This window comes from Carassius gibelio, chromosome B24 (assembly GCF_023724105.1).
Source record: "Carassius gibelio isolate Cgi1373 ecotype wild population from Czech Republic chromosome B24, carGib1.2-hapl.c, whole genome shotgun sequence".
In the NCBI taxonomy this organism is placed as follows: Eukaryota; Metazoa; Chordata; class Actinopteri; order Cypriniformes; family Cyprinidae; genus Carassius; species Carassius gibelio.
In genome coordinates, this window is record NC_068419.1 from 6625864 (window position 1) to 6644121 (window position 18258).

General features: G+C 35.7%; 1 protein-coding gene across 6 annotated transcripts in view; it reads left to right on the plus strand.

Annotated features, from left to right (window-relative positions):
- The window catches only part of LOC128013379 (collagen alpha-1(XI) chain-like), a 68845-nt gene extending 59440 nt beyond the window's left edge, over positions 1-9405 (plus strand). For all 6 annotated transcript variants that reach the window (XM_052596329.1, XM_052596331.1, XM_052596330.1 and 3 more), the window contains 12 exons: positions 621-728; positions 1347-1400; positions 1564-1617; positions 2660-2767; positions 3567-3620; positions 4415-4450; positions 4536-4589; positions 4680-4926; positions 5403-5515; positions 6320-6388; positions 7760-7993; positions 8076-9405. In XM_052596329.1, coding sequence (XP_052452289.1) covers positions 621-728; positions 1347-1400; positions 1564-1617; positions 2660-2767; positions 3567-3620; positions 4415-4450; positions 4536-4589; positions 4680-4926; positions 5403-5515; positions 6320-6388; positions 7760-7993; positions 8076-8222 — 1278 coding nt within the window. In that variant the 3' untranslated portion in view covers positions 8223-9405. The remainder of the gene's footprint in view (positions 1-620; positions 729-1346; positions 1401-1563; positions 1618-2659; positions 2768-3566; positions 3621-4414; positions 4451-4535; positions 4590-4679; positions 4927-5402; positions 5516-6319; positions 6389-7759; positions 7994-8075) is intronic.
- The last annotated feature ends 8853 nt before the right edge of the window (positions 9406-18258 follow it).

Here is an 18258-nt window from a genome sequence, read left to right on the forward strand (position 1 = left end):
CATCATTCCAAATCAATTCAGCCCAGGCACAGCCTCCACTGCCATAATTAAAGCACAGCGAGCCATGGGAGAAAAGCACATCTCTGACAGAGTGACTCACTGTTAATACATGTGGAAAGATTGTCACTGTGGGACTGAAGTGTGTAGGCTGTGTTTTAGCTTCAGTTCATCAACTGAACCCTTATGATCTAAATTGCATATTTGAAGTATGCTGAGTGTTTTTAATGTAGTGTCTCTTACCTTCAAAGAGTCATTTATATAATATAATACAATTATATATATATATATATTTTTTTACCTTTAATTTTTGATAGAAAGTTGAGTATGAAAACAAATAAATTTTTAATACGATGCGAAAGCTTGTTTATGTATAACAGTGACATATTTGATCAGTTTATTTGCATCCTTGCTGAATAATATTTCACAATAACCACAATATTGACATTAAACATTTCAACAGTAGTGTGTACAGTATGCTTCCATTTATGCACTTTTTATGAAATATAGATATTTTTTTATAAAAGTTTTCTTTCTTTTTCAGTGATATTTCAGTAGACATTGCATGTCAAATGTATGCATCAGAAATCTAAATCTTTTCTGTATTCCTCTCTTCTCTTTAGGGTGAGGCAGGAGCTGAGGGTCCACCAGGTAAAACGGGGCCAGTTGGCCCTCAGGGCCCTCCCGGAAAGCCTGGTCCCGAAGGTCTACGAGGAATCCCTGGTCCTGTGGTGGGTTCCCATGTCATTCATCACCCATCCATTCATCATAATACATACACATACTGTACATACATTGACCCCAAACAGTATTAGGACACTCAAGATGCACTTAAAGAACTGTGAATTTAATATCATAATGTATATATGAAACCAAGAGGTTTCTGTAAATATAAGATGTTTAACCTTTTCTCTAAACTTTCTCAAGCTCATGAATATTTAATACGTGACATGGCATTTTCCCAATAGTTCTAACTGTCCTCACCAATGCCAATGTTAGCGGCTTTTGCCTGGTCTTATAATTGTCGGTGTACAAGGGCAGCTATGATTGTTTTCTTTACACTGCGGACAAGCAATGCAATGGAATTCATGCATTTTTAATGTGGCTTAAGTATTCAAATAATTTGTGCGGCCACTGAATAGCATAAATACACACAGGAACAGTAAACTCTTTGAGTTTACAATCTGTATCTTTCTCTTCTACAATCTGTATCTGTTTCTTGTCTATTTGAAAACACTTTTTGTAGTATCTTGGCTATTAATCATTGTCCAGCCCAGAGTAAATCAATGCCAGACCATAAGCAAAAAACAATGCAATAATGGCTATTGTAATTGGATGGATTTTCACAGGGTGAACAAGGACTTCCTGGTGCTCCTGGACAAGACGGCCCACCTGGACCAATGGTAAGAAAAGAGACCCTGTTGCCCTTGCTCGTTCTTTCTTTTCTACCTTTCATCCTCTCTCTCTTTTCTATGTGTCTGTGTGTGTGTGTGTGTGTGTGTGTGTGTGTACATGTGAGGATATGTGTGCAAATTGAATTCTCACTATTGGTTCTTTGATATTTAGGGACCTCCTGGTCTCCCAGGCCTGAAAGGAGACCCCGGCTCTAAGGGTGAGAAGGTGAGTAACATTCTATTTCTGTTCTTGACATTTTTATTAATGTGGGGTCTTACATTTCAGAGGGGCTCAAGGTCACAGATAAAGACTAGACTTGGTCACTCCAGGAAGCCAGAGGAAAAGTTTCAATATGAAATACAGAAGTGTTTTGTTTTTATTTAAAAACCTTTTTATTTTAAACATAATATACGTTTAGGAATCCACTTTGAATTCATTAATTCACAATCCACTTTCAATCATTAATTAAAAAAATTATAATTAATGTTATTGTATACATACTAATAATTTTTTGTTGTCTTTTGGTGTCACAAGTTGGATTAATATATATATATATATATATATATATTTATTTATTTATTTATTTATTTATTTATTTATTTATTTATTTATATAGCCATATAAATGTATTTATTTATATGAGGTAAATAATATAATCATGACATTTTCCAGTTATTATTTTTTTTTATTTTCTACATTTTAGTGATTTTGACTGATTTAATTTTCATACACTGCCATGAAAATTTATTTATGTATAAAATATATATATATATTTTTTTTTCCATGATTAGCCATGAAAATTTATTTATTCATGTAATTTAAATAATTTATCATGTGATTATTTCGTTAGTAAATGTTTTCCCAGTTGCCAATTTAGGTTTTAATTTTTATTTTTTTTGTGTTACTTTAGTTTGTAATTTTTCTTTTTTTCCTCTTGTATATATATATATATATATATATATATATATATATATATATATATATATATATATATATATATACTTATTTAATTATTATTATTTATTTTTTACGTTCATTCATTATTTTAGTATTAGTATTTATTTTATCTTTTAAACCTCTCATTTTTTTCTTAATAATTTCTAAAAACTTTGGTACAATGTGAATTCATGGTCATTGTCTTTGGTAATTTGGTTGTTGGCTCCAGGCTCTGTGTATAAAAACATTGCTGTCTGTACATTTTGCTGAAAAGTCGACCATCAGATCTTCTGCTCTGTGACATCCACTATCATATGTGCTTTTCTTCCAGGGTCACCCCGGTCTTATCGGTCTCATCGGACCCCCCGGTGAGCAGGGAGAGAAGGGAGATCGGGGTTTACCTGGTCCTCAGGGCAATGCTGGCAGCAAGGGTGATTCTGTGAGTCACTAATGATTTATGTGTCCTTTCCACCCCATCACACAACTAATGTCAGACCTCCAGCAGCGCACCTATCAGGACGTCTCCTCCTGTAATGCTTGCAAATTAAAGTAACGACTGACTGAAACAATAACGTCTGCACTTATTGCATCTGTGTACATCATCATAATTGTGTTATGGATGATGCTGTCATGAAAGGTTCTCAGAGCCAGCGGTAATTCTATTACACCAGACATTCCCATCAAACACCAGTGCGATTACATTTTTTCACAGTCAAACTGTGAAATGTTTGTTTTTCTTTGCCTCATTGAAGAACCATACAACACTTATCCAATGCAGTCAAACGCTTCAGTTAATATATAGAAAACCTTTGAAAGTTGATGGAATAATCTATTAGAAATTGCATTGGTCCGCCTTTTTTCAGTAGTTTAAAGCAATGCAACTTTAGATGTACTCCGATTAAGCTTAATGAAATTGTAGTCTCCCCTTCTGTGAGTTAGAAAAAAATTGAAAACGATCCCATCTCACTGACATTTCCCACTAGACAGATTTGCGATCTGCTGCTGTGTTTAGTAACAGAGGCTGCATTCCTCTCCACAGAATTAACTCAAAAGTCCTTGACTCTAATGGAGTGTAATGATCAGTGTGTAATACACACCAGAGGATTAGGAGTCATTTTCATCTCTGTGACAAACGAATTGCAATTTTAAAGACAGTTCTTTGAGAGAGAATGCATCTCATCTTTACAAACGAATCACATGAAGTTCTGCTTTCTAACCTGCTGCTCTGTTAACTGTAGGGTGTCAGTGGTGCTTCTGGTCCGCTTGGTCCACCCGGTCCTCCTGGATTGCCTGTGAGTATTTGCTCTGTGTCTGGCATCTTGCATTCAGTGTTGTGTTGCCGTCAGATTGAACACTTTCTGACACTGTTGTCAGGTGATCTGTGTAAACCATTAAATAAAAGAACTATAAGATATGTTAAAATTAAGACAGCAGGAAAAGTAATACATTTTAAATACACCAAATTATTCTTAAAATTGTCATTTTGGACTGCCCACCTCAGCAGTCTTGCCAACACTGACCGTATTCATCATTAAAATGTATACAAGTTTCAAAATTTTGACAAATATTTGGCATCAGTAAAGTTTTTGTTTTTATTTACCCAGGACACATTACATTTATTAAAAAAAGGCTGTATTTATAATGTTACAAAAGATTAAACAGATGCTGTTGTTTTGAACTTTCTAGTCATCAAAAAATCTTTAAAATTATTAGAATGATTTCTAAAGGATCATGTGACACTGAAGACGGCTGGAAATTCAGCTGTGCTATCACAGGAATAAATGAAATTATTTAAAATAAACAAGAAAACAGTTATTGTTAATTGTAATAATATTTAACAATATTCCATTTTTTTACTGTATTTTTGATCAAAGAGCATATTTCATTTTTCATTTGATATTTTATTTTGTAACATATCATTTTTTATTTTTTAATAAATGACCTGATTCTTGTTAAATTCTACACAAATTGTAATTTTAACTCTGTTTGGCTGGCTCAACACTTATAAACAATATAAAATATATTACAAATATATATACATTTTATAAATCAGTGTTCACAGAATACATTTTCTATTTTTCTTTAGGGTCCACAAGGGCCAAAGGGATCCAAGGGTTCGACTGTAAGTACCACTTAATCATCAATAAATGTGAAGGGCTTGCTATAATGAGAAAAGAGCTTATGATTTTTAAATGGTCTTCCTGCAGGGTCCTGCCGGTCAAAAGGGAGACACCGGCTCAGCTGGACCTCCTGGTCCTCCTGTAAGTGAACTTCTGCCCGGTTCAAGGAGATTTTAATTATATAAAATGCAAAAGGCTCCTGGAGCGTACACTCATTTTCTCATTCTGTAGGGTCCCCCTGGTGAGATCATCCAGCCTCTGCCTATCCAGATGCCCAAGAAGTCCCGTCGCTCCATCGACATGCAAGCGGACGAGGCTGGCACCATGCTGGACTACGGAGAGGGCATGGAAGACATCTTCAGCTCCTTGAATAACCTCAAACAGGACATCGAGCGCATGAAGTACCCCATGGGCACGCAAAGCAACCCCGCACGATGCTGTAAAGACCTACAGCTCGCTCACCCAGAATTCCCAGATGGTGAGTGAACGAGGTGGAGGGTAGAAGAGACACTGGCGAACAGATAAATAAAGGAAAACATGCAGCGTTTGCTGGTTTCCAAGCTACTCAGTATTGGCTGTGCTTCTAAAATTCTTAGTGTGTCACTCAGGAGGATTTGAATAGCAGCAGCAGCAGTCGACGGCTGATTGGGAAGATGTTTAGCATTCTGCGGACTCCGGCGAGAGCTAACCTCTCCCTCCCAAATCATGGCTTACAAAATGCCAGCTCTTACACTGACCTTTCAGAGCTGGTTTTTCCGCACTCGCATTAGCCTGCTATTTTATTTACACAACGCATCGCCACTGCTGATGCCTGTGAAGTGTGTGATTTTAGCGGAGGAAATTAATAGAAAGCCAGGCAGGGGTGGGAGGATATCTTCGTGTATGATCTAAATGATTTCTTACTGTACCTGTGGTCGTTCTAGATACTGATGTCTGATGGGGTTTTTCTCTCAGGTGATTACTACATTGATCCCAACCAGGGATGCTCAGGGGACTCCTTCAAAGTGTACTGCAACTTCACAGCGGGAGGCGAGACCTGCATCTTCCCTGATAAACAGTCAAATGGAGTGAGTGGCATTCTGAAACCCCCTAAAGATGAACTGGCCGATAACAGCCAGACGAGATCACAACATCTTACCTCTGTCACATACAATGGGTTTTCTCCTAAAGACCATGGGAGTGCTTGAATCAGTCACTTCAAAGAGATGCTTTTGGCGGGATTGTTCGTTTTTGGAGGTGAAGATTTAAAAACACCTTAAAGGGTGAAACGTATGACATTATCCAGGTCACTTTCACCTCAAGAGAGAGAGAAAGAAAGAAAGAAAGAAAGAAAGAAAGAAAGAAAGAAAGAAAGAAAGAAAGAAAGAAAGAAAAAGAAAGAAAGAAAAAGAAAGGGAGTGTGGAAGGAGGAGGAATTCCATTGAAAATAATACCACAATAGTATAACACCTTTATGATTTTAGGATATATATATATATATATATATATATATATATATATATATATATATATATATATATATATATATATATATATATATATATATATATATATATATATATATAATTTTTCTTTTATTATTATTTTTTATAAAATTACATTTAAGTGGAAACCTCATTCTCAACATTAAAATGAACTAGTTTTCTCATGCTTTGTTAAACAAAGTCGTATATTTCAGTGAGATTGTTCTTCATTTGATTCCAATTGTTGGAACAAATGCTGTATGAAAAATAGCTGGGTTTAATTTTATTGAATTTCCTGCGATAGTAAATTTCCCGTTTATTTAGAACTATGCGCACAGCTGGTCTTTTTCTGTTATTTATTTTTATTTTATTTATTTTTTTCACATTCATCTTTGTGTCGTCTTTAAGGTGAGAATATCTTCATGGCCCAAAGAGCTTCCTGGCTCCTGGTTCAGTGAATTTAAGCGTGGCAAAATGGTAAGTGCACTCTCTCGTTCTTCTTTCATCTTCTCCTTTATGAAAAACAGCATCTTGTCCTTCGAAAACTAAAAGGACCTGAGTGGTCTGCTTGGTCTTTTTTCTTTACTCAACCAATGGACAGACACCAGCTTTTAAAAGATGCTGTCACTGCAGCGCTGGATCCATCAACAAGCCAAGCACACCTACAAACACAAACACACATACCACATTTATATTTGATGCAGTTATAAAGGCACCACTGCACCTTATGATTCTGACTGTTTTCTACTTTGTCAGAAGAAATGTTTTTTCTATTATTCAGAGTTTCGAACTTTACCAGTATTAAATCAGTGTATTGGTGTTTTTGATTTTTTTTTTATTATTATTCAAAGTTCCAAATGTACTAGTTATTCATTAATGAATTCATTTTATTGGTGCCAATGAAAACCAGTGACTTGCTTTAACGTTAATACTTAATGATTTTTTCCTCATCTTATTACTGATTATGAAAAAAAAACGTATTAACGCAAAAAAATATACCTAGACAAAAATTATTATATTATATTATATTATATTATATTATATTATATTATATTATATTATATTATATTATATTATATTATATTATATTATATTATATTTAGAGCTGTCAAACTATTAATCACGATTAATCAGATCCAAAATAAAAAAAATTATTTGCATAATATATATGTGTGTTGTGTATATTTATTATGTGTATAAATACACACACACATACAGTATATATTTTTTAAATATGTACATGTATTTACATGTACATGTATAAATAAATAAATGTAATATATGAAATATATGCATGCATGTGTGTGTATTTATATAAACACTAAATATACATTGTACACATATGTAAACAAAAACTTTTATTTTGGATGCGATTAATCGCGATTAATCGCTTGACAGCACTAATTATATTAGGTAAAATAATATCCCACTGGGTTTTGATTGAGTCAGAGAAAATTAAAAATTTACTTTTTAATAAAATGTAAATATTTAAAAAGGGAAAATAAGAGTCTATTTTAATAACTTATTATAAATTATAAACATGTTCTTCTTTTCAAATAGTATAATTTCAAGGTATTATTGCATATTTAAAACCTAAGTATTTTTCGTAAAGAATAATTAGTGCTCAATAAAAAATGTATAATAACATATTATTATTATTATTATTACTATTTCTGCTACTACTACTACAAATATTTAAACTGTATATATGTGTGTGTGTGTGTGTGTATATATATATATATATATATATATATAAACATTTACACAAAAACTTATTTAATGTGCCAATTGAAAATACTGCTGATGAATTCCGCAAAACATTCTATTGTTTTTGTTTTCACCCTCAAGCTTTCATACGTGGACGCAGAAGGCAACTCGATAAACGAGGTGCAGATGACCTTCCTCAAACTACTGACAGCTTCCGCCAGGCAAAACCTGACCTACAGCTGCCACCAGTCGGTCGCCTGGCACGACGCCACTACGGACAGCTACGAGAAGGCAATTCGCTTCCTCGGCTCCAATGACGAGGAGCTGTCATATGACAGCAACCCCTTCATCAAGGCCCTGTCAGACGGCTGTGCGGTAAGTCTTCCATCATAGATTGAAATATGCATCGTTTAAATATGCAACGCACATTTCTGACTGTCCTTCTCTCGTCCTGTAGGTGAGGAAGGGCTACGGAAAGACGGTGCTGGAGATTAACACTCCCAAGATCGATCAGGTTCCGATCATCGATGTGATGTTCACTGACTTTGGGGATCCTAATCAGAAATTTGGATTCGAAGTTGGTCCAGTCTGCTTCCTTGGCTAATAAAAACACAGACAAAGAAAAAAATACCCATAACTTGGCAGGGTAGGACGGGTTAGCGCACGGGTCAAGACTTTTTTTCTTGATCTCATCAAACCATCAAGCCCCTGTTCCAGCCACATGCAAGTTTTGAATAAAAAATAAATAAATGGGGTTGCAAACACGTCTTACCTTGTATGTATGTATTACCCAGGAAAATACTTGTTGCCCTTGTAGGGCAAGGATCACATGAAACCTGTTATGAAACGAAAAGGTGAAGGACAACGTCAAGCCAAGGCAATCGGTGAACCTGGGAGGTCCACGAGAGGGAGAAAGGGAGGACCTCTCATCCGGAGTCTATCGGTGCAGCGCAAAAAATAAAAAATAAATTAAAAGAAAAAAAGACGACAACAATGGTGCTTGTTCAAAATACAAAAAAAGAGGTGCTATGAGAAAGAGGATGTATTTTAATAAAACTGTAATTATTATTTTGTACATTATTGTTGTTTCTGAATCCACTTTCAAAACTTGCATGTGTGTCACAATTGCATCTGGCTCTTAATTTCCAAATCCCTCACGAAGGTTTATAAGTTATAGAACTGAATAAATAAAGAATGAAATAATGATATTTTGTGGATGAAATACTGTGTACTTATTATTAAGCAAATAAAAGACAGCATTCAAACAGTTCCCTATTATTAATTATAATGTAAGTCCTTTGTATATATTGACCATCCCAAAGTCGCTCGCAGTCTGGCCCTTGAACACCTCGAGGAAGATTCTACAGCACATGCAACGCAACTGATGTTGGCTCCTGTGCTTGATTTAAGTAATCTTGCCATTCATTCACTTTAATTTAATTTTTGTTTGTTATTTGTTTGTTTTTAGGATTTTTATTTTTTCAGTTGTAGATCGGTCGCATACCTCAAACTATCTTGAAATTAACCATACCGATGCAAGTATGATGTGCCCTGTATATAACTTGGTTATACAGTTAAGTTTATATATTTTGGGTGGGGATTTTGTTTTTTGTTTTTTTTTTAAATGGGAAAAATACATATCTGTTAGGCCTCTTTTTGTTCGAAACCTTCTGTGAATGCAATGCTAAGGCCTTTTCGGTGACCCATTTTTGTAACTAAAATGAGAAATTGTTTTAAATGTGCTTTTTATGGTTCATTTCATTATTAAAAACTGGATTCCAAACCAACCATGAAACGGAGTTGTGGATTGTTTGTCGGCTTCGTCAGATCAGTCCGTTTTATTGTCTGTTTGGTATGTGCATCTTTAGATCTTAAAAGGTTTTAAATGACATCTGTGCAATCTATCTGACCCATATACCTTCAGTTTGAAAGATGCCAATATGTGAGCTGTAATATCCCAAAATTGCATTGGTTAAAATAAATGTTTGCTAACTCATGCATAACACGTTGTTTAATTAATTACTTCCTCGTATCATTTATCATGCATTACAGCTCATTAGCAGGTCGTCTGGGATGTCTGAACAGGATGAGAACAGCGTGTTTACTTTAGAAAAACTTTCACACTCATTTCACACAGGTCCCTCTGGCTCCTTTCCTAATCGAGTGCTGGAAGCTACACAATCTGATGGTACCTACACATGGAGTCTCATTAGGCACTGCGTTTAATGTGAAAGCCCCGTCTCCGTTTAAGAATAAGAGCTCTCTCTCTATCCGCTGTTTGATGTCTGTGTATCCTCACTGGTTCGATCAGCAATGAATTCTCTGCATTATTATTGGACATCTCTATTCACGCTTTCAAAGGAATGCCAATTTGATATTTTTCTTTAGGCAAAGACTTTGAGTGTGCCATTTCACCACGAGCCTTTGTGGCAGGCATTCTCTGTTTAGCATTTAAAGAGATTTTCAAAGGATTTGACTCTCTCTGGATGGACTCCATTTGAGCGGCATCTCAAGAACTTTTCTGCATGACATTTCAAACTACTAAGATATATGAGGTAACTGTGACTTAAAAATATGACATACAATAAGAGGAGAGGTGTTATAATTGAGCAAACTTGTCTGGGGGTTGGTTGCCTAATCAAAGACTGGTAACCTCTTTATAGTCAAAATAAAAGTGAAATGGTTTTCTCAAAATGTATGCTTAGACTATTTCACAAAGCTAAAGCGGAAAATGCATAAAAGACCATATGCCTGTGGGAGTGTGTTTTTGTTCTTAAACAGCGTAAGAGCCAAAGCAAATATCCATGTTTAAAGCTTAAAATCAGTTCATGCTCTTAGTGGAGCTTCCAGGAAGCTGTTCCTTCTCTGTATTATTGTTTCTGGTGGTTAGCAAGACATTGTACATCCCAAGCACACAACCAAGACAAACAATGAAAACACACATAAAATTCAAAACAATAATTCAAAAAAATCGAAACAATATAAACTCAGAATTTCCAGACGTTAAAACTCGCAGTTTGGAAAAGTCAGAATTCTAAGATATAAAATTGCAATTGTAAGAAAAAGGTCAGAATTGTGATGTTAAAAGTCACATTTACCTTTTTATTTTTTTTATTTAGCGTCTGAAATTAAAAGCAGCAATGAACATTGCGAAACGTGTTTTCAGGATTGTGAAATGTAAACCTGGAATTGTGAGAAGGAAAAAAAATTACTTTGAGTTTCACATCTCTCAATTTGAAATTGACGTTTTTTACACCACAGACCAAACCAAACCAAAGTATGAATTGTGAGATATAAAAATAGAACTGCAAGAAAAGAAAAAAGGCACTATAACAGTTTTATTTATTTATTTATTTTATTTTGTGGCAGAAATGGGCTTCCAAAAAAAAATAAACTGCACTGAATGATTAATTTGTGAGTTCTAATTAACCGCTTACTGATTCAGTGTTATGGACGTCTTAACAGTTAACAAATCTCTGAAAAATAAGCCAAAAGGCATTTTGTGCTAAGACTTAGCTATAAATATTATTTTACGTCGATATTCAAAGCAGACAGTGTTTGGCTGGAAACACCCTCCTAAGATTCCACAGATCACTACTGTTTGATTGACACATATATCATCCAATCACAGGAAGATGTGACTATAAACCCTACCCCCATCACCTGCATTGCTCTGCTGGATGCATGGAAACTTGAAAGATGTAGTTTTTCTAATTTGTTCCGAAAGATATACCATAACAGAGGTGTTTGCCTGGGTTTTGTCTCCTCACTTCATCAGTAATTACCTGAGCTGTCCAACAAAGAAAATGCCCAATTAATTCTCTGCATGTGCTGTCTTTTGCAGCATTATTGTGGAATGGAGGAAAAACACCCACACCTCTCTCTTCAGGGGCTTTATGGGACCTGCCTGTCTCTTCTCCGTCTCCTCAAAGCCAGATGAACAAAGATCAAACAGGGCTGGCCGATGGCATTAACTTTGAATATTCAGGCTGCATGGGTACAGAGAGACGCCACGTAACTGCCAGCCCATAATTCCTTCAAAAGGAACGCTAAGCCTCAAATCATAAAACAGCCACCCATTTTAAAAAATAAAGATCAGGAGAGTTTCCGTCGCTGTCAGTCAAGGCAATCCTCAAAGAGAAAAGCTGAAAGAAGAGGAGGAGGTATTCTGAATTGCTAAGCTAAAAGGTAGCCGTGCATTAAAAAGACTCTAAAGCAAACTTAACAAGGAATTCAGCATAACTGGGACGTTTCATAACTACTGCAATGAGGATATGAAGCTCTATGCAGGTAATTAAGTCCGGCTATTAGAAAAATGCACAAGCGGAGAGGTGTTAAAGCTACACTGATTATGATGGGAAGTACAGCAGGTGGTGTATGGATTTGCTGCCTTTTACAGAAATGAGTATTTAACGCCTGGTGGGCAGATGTAATTGTACACATAACCTTCAGAACTTCATGGCCACTAACATCTCGTCGCTGTGAGAGACATAAGCTTTTTGTATATAATGGTGGTTAGGCTTTATTGCTGGCTCGCATTTTTACAGGCCTGACACTGGAATATAAAATTTCCTTTATGGTTGAGGGTATCAGAATTCACAGGCAATTTCACAAATAGTCCAAGCATGATTTCATATCAGTGCAGAATGAAATCTAGACTACTACTATTGTAAAAGTGACCAGGGCTTACCATGATATTTTAAGTCAAAAGTCCAACAAAAGCTTGTTTTGTCTTGTTCAAATTCTAATATCATGTCATTTTGGCTAAAGATTTTTGGTAACAAAGTGATCACCAAATCAATATCTACTACTGGAAAACTTTCTTACAGAGTGGATTTAGTAACTTAAATCTTAAAAACAACATTGCCAATACTTTGTTTTTGATCCACCAACAAAAATCGTTTCAAACAAAAGCCTCAACAAAAGCAGAACAATCGCAGCAGTGAATAATGCAGTGTTTTAAATCAGTTGGTTAAGTAAATGATTCAATGACTCATTTATAAAGAGGCTGTTTCTCAACAAACTAAGAATGCAAAGAACAGACTTCTGTTCTCGTGGAGATTGGTATTACCAGGCTACCTTGGAAGAACAAACTCGGAAGGATGGAAAGACACAGAATGCATCTTTGTGAGAGGTACAGCGTCTTCTGGGATTTCTAATGGTTTGATGCTCTTAAGTCTACATTCGATGCATTCTCGACATCAACAACTCATCTGGCCACTGAAACTGATCTTCAGCAGTTGATGACGATGTAGTAAAAAAACACAAGGATGCAAGACTGCTTAAGAATGCCAATTGAGAAACACCAAACATTGACAAACATTGGTGCAACAGTGAAATCTGCTCTGCAGAAAGAGTCACTGAAAAATTATAAACACTAATGCATACTGATAGTTTGTCTGAAGATCCAATATCAGAATAAGTACCGTCTAGAATTCGAAATAAGTATTCGAAAATTGCAATTTGAATTTAAATACTAAAAAGCCAACAAATAATTATGAATTTACACACACACACACACACACACACACACACACACATATATATATATATATATATATATATATATATATATATATATTCAGTGTAAATGTAAAGGATGGATCTGTACCTCAATGCTAGAAATAAAATAAAGAAAAATAGAGTCTGGGAACATGACGTCAGCAACACAATGCATTCTGGGACTTTGGGACACGGGCACTGCTGTATGTATTGTATTGGATTGATTGGACTGTTTTGTTTGCTCTCTACAGCTAAAAATAAGTTACAATGGTAAAAGCTTGTTGTGTAATTAACTGCCATACTTGTACTCATGACCGGCATGGAAAAATTTTCCCGCTGGAAAAACCGCAGCTTGATCTCAGGTCTCCGAGTTAACAAAGTGGCGTCACATCGCTTGGTTAGCAGCAGTAAGAAGGAAAAGAAGGATTGTCCCTTTGGTCTGATATATACTCACATATGTATGTGCATTTATATATATATAAATATACAGAAATGTACGTTATATAAACAACTTTTTTTGGGATGTGATTAATCGATTTGACAGACTTAACGTTACATTAAATGTTACCTTTGCATGAACCACATCTCCTGCATTATCAGTGTTATGCATATTGCATACCACCTGTTATAGTAATAAACAGCAAAATTGATCAATTCTGTATCTCTTTATTTGTGCATCATACACACTGAGGTTAATTTGTACAGTTTACAATAACTCATATTAAAAAGTAAAGGGGCAGTGTAACACATAAAAAGGTAATTAGGTAAACAAGTATCAGGACCACAGGTAGGGCAGTGAAAATTGAAAAAAAAGGGAAGATTATTTAATTTATACGTTCAGTGCACTTCAAGTGCATGGCCGCTTAGATCTTCCGTAAGTATCCTTCAAGTATAGTACAGTAACCTTCAAGTATCAAGAACATAGATAATGTAATAAGTGAAAAAGGTACATAGAAAGACAATTGTTAAAATTGATTAATTCAAGACCTTTGTGCAGACAACAGTTTTCCGCTCGTTGACGTGGAAAAATTTGAAGGTTCTGCACCCATCCATTTGTAAATTGCAGGTGAGACTCGAGAGATTTATCATTTTTTAACTGATCAGAGATGTACGCTCTGACACTAAAAACAAGGTAAGAAAACACATTGGGGAAGGTTACGAGCGGCAGCTCTTTAAGATCATCCGACTACTCTTTGTGTTCGTGCAGATTGAGTTCGTTGATTGCCTTGATTTTTTTCTAAATACCGCATCTTTGCTTCCTTGTTGAGTTTTTCTTTATATGTAATCTTACACTTGATCTGTATGTCTTGTCAATTTCACTTTTACTGATGAGCGTGTCCCCAAACATGGCCGCGACTACCCAGAATGCAATGCGCAGTGACGTAGTTTCCCAAGCTCTATAGCCAAATTCTGATGAGTCTGCTGTAGCATCCAGTCCCAAGTGCAACTGCTCTGCTATTTATTGATCGTGTGATTTGAGGCTGTTAAGGGTCAGGGCAGCAAGGTCTGTGTGTGAGTGTGCATGGGGGGAGTGGGAGACCAACCAATGGTTTCGTTTAGTGGGGGAAGACTTGCTAATCTCCTTCACCTGCCCAGTGTTCTCTTGTGGACAACAAATGAGTTTAATGGGTGGAAAAGTGTTCATTATGGCAGAGGCATCGACTAATGAGCCGTTACTGCTCAGAAGTGTCATTAAGATCTGATCTTTGAACCACACTGTAATCACAGCTTCTGTGTACAACTTAAGAGTGTGTGATAGCAGTGATGTAAGTGTGTGTGCATGGCTGCATCCTGTGGTGTCCTGCACCTATTATATTTGAGGCAATAATTGTCTTGGTTTACTTGGTTCTTTGTGCATTTCAATGCAGTTGAACTTATAAATGTAAAGAGGAATGTGATATAAAATAAATACCAGACTTGAATGCAGTGTAAGTCACTTTTTTTTTGGATAAAAGCTCAAAAATGCATAATTACTTTTTTCTGAATTAACTAATTCCTTCACCTTAACTAAACTAGTTCATTATGTGACAAACAATAAAGCAGGGTTATTATAGTTAACTAAAACTAAAATTAAAACCATAAAAAAACTTGCTACAGCTAAAACAAACAGTGAAATAAAAATGAATAAAACTGTCAAAAATACAAACCAAAATTACAAACTAATAAAATTAACTGGAGTAAAAATACAATATGCATATGTAATGTATATAATATTCAAATAACACTACCCAGGATAATTTTTTTTCACTTCACAGTTTGCACCATAAATGTTATAATATCCATATTTGCTTTGATATATGACACTTTTGAACAATTTATTTATTTTAGCATTTTGTGTTCATTCATTAATTCATTTTTTTTGGAAGTTCTATTTAAAGTCACTTGAACCAAGGGATCTTCCCTTCTTTCAAAGTTGTCTTTTCCAAAGTTGATGTCTCTTCAACACGCCACTCTCTCATCTCAACTACCTTCAGTACTCAAGGATACCAAGTTCAACATGTCAGAAAGACACTGACAGTGACGTGAATCTGGCAGAAAGTGAGCCCTCATCACTTGTTTGTCTTTCATAGCGTGCACGGACTTCAAGGGTAGAGCTGAGACAAGAGGCGAGGTGATCAGAGAAAGAAGAAAAGCGATGCTGAACAGGGCCCGAGGCGCTCTGCGAGGTCTCTCTCTCTCAGAGACCTGAGAGACTGTCAACACGGAGCCCCACTGGGCTGCCTTACAAAGCTTCCCATCTACCCTCTTCAAAGACACCCCAGCATTTGAATAAGTTCAATCAGGTCCTGCTGCCACGGACTGTAACGTGATGCAGCAGAGTGTCGAGGCGAATAACGCTCAAACCGCCAGCCTCATCCACCTCAATGCTTGTGGCCCCTCAGAAGATGGTCAGCGTCACCAGCGGGACGGGGCAAGTGCTGGCCGTGCAAAGGACAGGTGAGAAGACTGTGTTCTCCAAGAGAGGAGGCGTATCGCTTGACAACTACGATCAAAGGACAAATCAAAAGACGGGAAACTGAGAACTCATGTAGGTGGATTCTGAATGTAAAGTGGCTCTCATCATAGAATATTCTGTGAAAATATGTTTAATAGATGTTTCAAGGATGTCCTCTTGAACTGACTTTTATTTGATGCAGTTTTTACAAAACTAGTCTCGACCAGAAAGTAGATTTTTTTTTTTTTTCAGATAGTCCAGGAACCTTATGATGGTTTGGATCCTACCTGGGAGAAAATATCCCCATATTCCAAGTTGGTTTGGTGCCAAAAGAGGAAAAATTGACTTCTGGACCTCGGCCAGCAGACAATATATAACATTAAAGTTACATTAAACCCATATTAATGATATAAAGATGAATCAGTAACTTGTTTTAGACTTCCTGACTGATGAAGTTAAGCAACAGCACAAAAAGATCTAACGTGATGTGCACCAGAGAAAAAGTGTTATTGCGTTGTCTCCAACGGTGATTTGACACTGCGAGAGGGAGCCATGCTCCACAGATCGTTATAAATCTTCTGCCAAGCCTGCTGCTAACCAAGTGCTGCTGGAATTGATTGGCTGAATTATTGATGACCGTGAAAGGCTGTGTTTAGATGGCTTCGTAATTACTGCTATCTGTATTAAAAATTAAACATTGCTCAGTGTCATTAGCTAAAATTGTTCTTTGCAAGTTGGTCACTTCACAGTAAACACAAACGGTTTTAAATCAACATGAAACCGCATCTGCGACCAATTTTCCTTGTGTAATGTGACATACTTAAGTGTTTTTAATGAAGAAAAAGCACAAGCCCATAAACAATGCCCAAATCTTAAACGTTTTCATTATTTTTCAGGGTAAAGTTTTTTTTTTTTTTTTTTATGCCATGAATTTGTTCATTTGATTTAATTTAAATATGCTTGTTATAGGAAATGTACAAGATTTGCATTTTTAACGTATTTTTTTAATAAATAGACTGGACTAAAACTCATCATTGACCCTCTTATCTATTTATTCATTTATTTATTGCAATTTGCTGACATTTTACAATTGATAAATAATTAAATAAATGAGATGATTTCAATCAAAAACAGAAGTCATTTAAGAGGCAGAGGTAATCATTTCACTCCAGTAAAAGATTTCAAAAAGAAACTTTTTTTCTTTTGATAAATGTGTGCTGATTGAACATGCACAGCAAGCGTTTAGGGTCAAATGCAATTTCAAATACACAAGACGTTGCACAAAGCAGTTTGAAACGCTACTGTCTTCTGACTATTGTGGAGGACTCGCTTTTGAAACAAAAAATAAAATGATATAATTTCAAGGAAGAATACAATAGTGTTCACAAACTCATTACCAAGGACAAGAAAATTATATCGAACTCACCTGAATTATAGTTTGCAAACGCACAGGATGATGAGCATTTACATTAATTCATATTCATGTTAATGTGCACATGTGATAGAATACCAAACCACAGCAGCCACAGGAGACTCTTTCTCAGCTTTAACCACCGACAATCACAGGGCATCTTCCAGCCGCCTGCAGTTCCCTGCTTATGTTAAAAAGATTAGAAATATGATGAGTAACACATCCCAGACACAGTTATGTCAAAGGAAGCAAACAACATTGAAAAAAAAATCAATCAACAATGTGTATCGCAGACTGTCTGGAATATTTTATGGGTTTGTATATGAATGACTCCCACGGCCTCAATTTTAGTGCACCGCTGTGTCTAAACTGCAAGCAAGCAAAGTGACAACTAGATTGCTCCCATTTTAATCAACAAAGCCGTCTACGTCCCAATGCTTGCAGCTTGATTAGAATGGGAGCGATATAGGTTGTATCAATTTGTATACTTTTACTATGCAGTGAAAGTAAAGTATGTGTTGTCTATTTTGGGAAAGTACACACTTTTGAGCATAAAGGCCCATTCATACCAAAACTGATAACCATATTATCATCCACACCAATGCATAACATCTTGTTTGTTATCAGCAATGCTCGAGTTCTTTAAATCAGGATGGATTTTGATTGTCAATGTTTTTAATTATTCGGTACTTATTCTTTCAAAAAAAGATAGCTTTATCTATATCTTTATCTTTATTGTGCTTGGTTATGAAAGTTAGTTCACCCCAAACTTTTATCTTTTTCATGATGCTC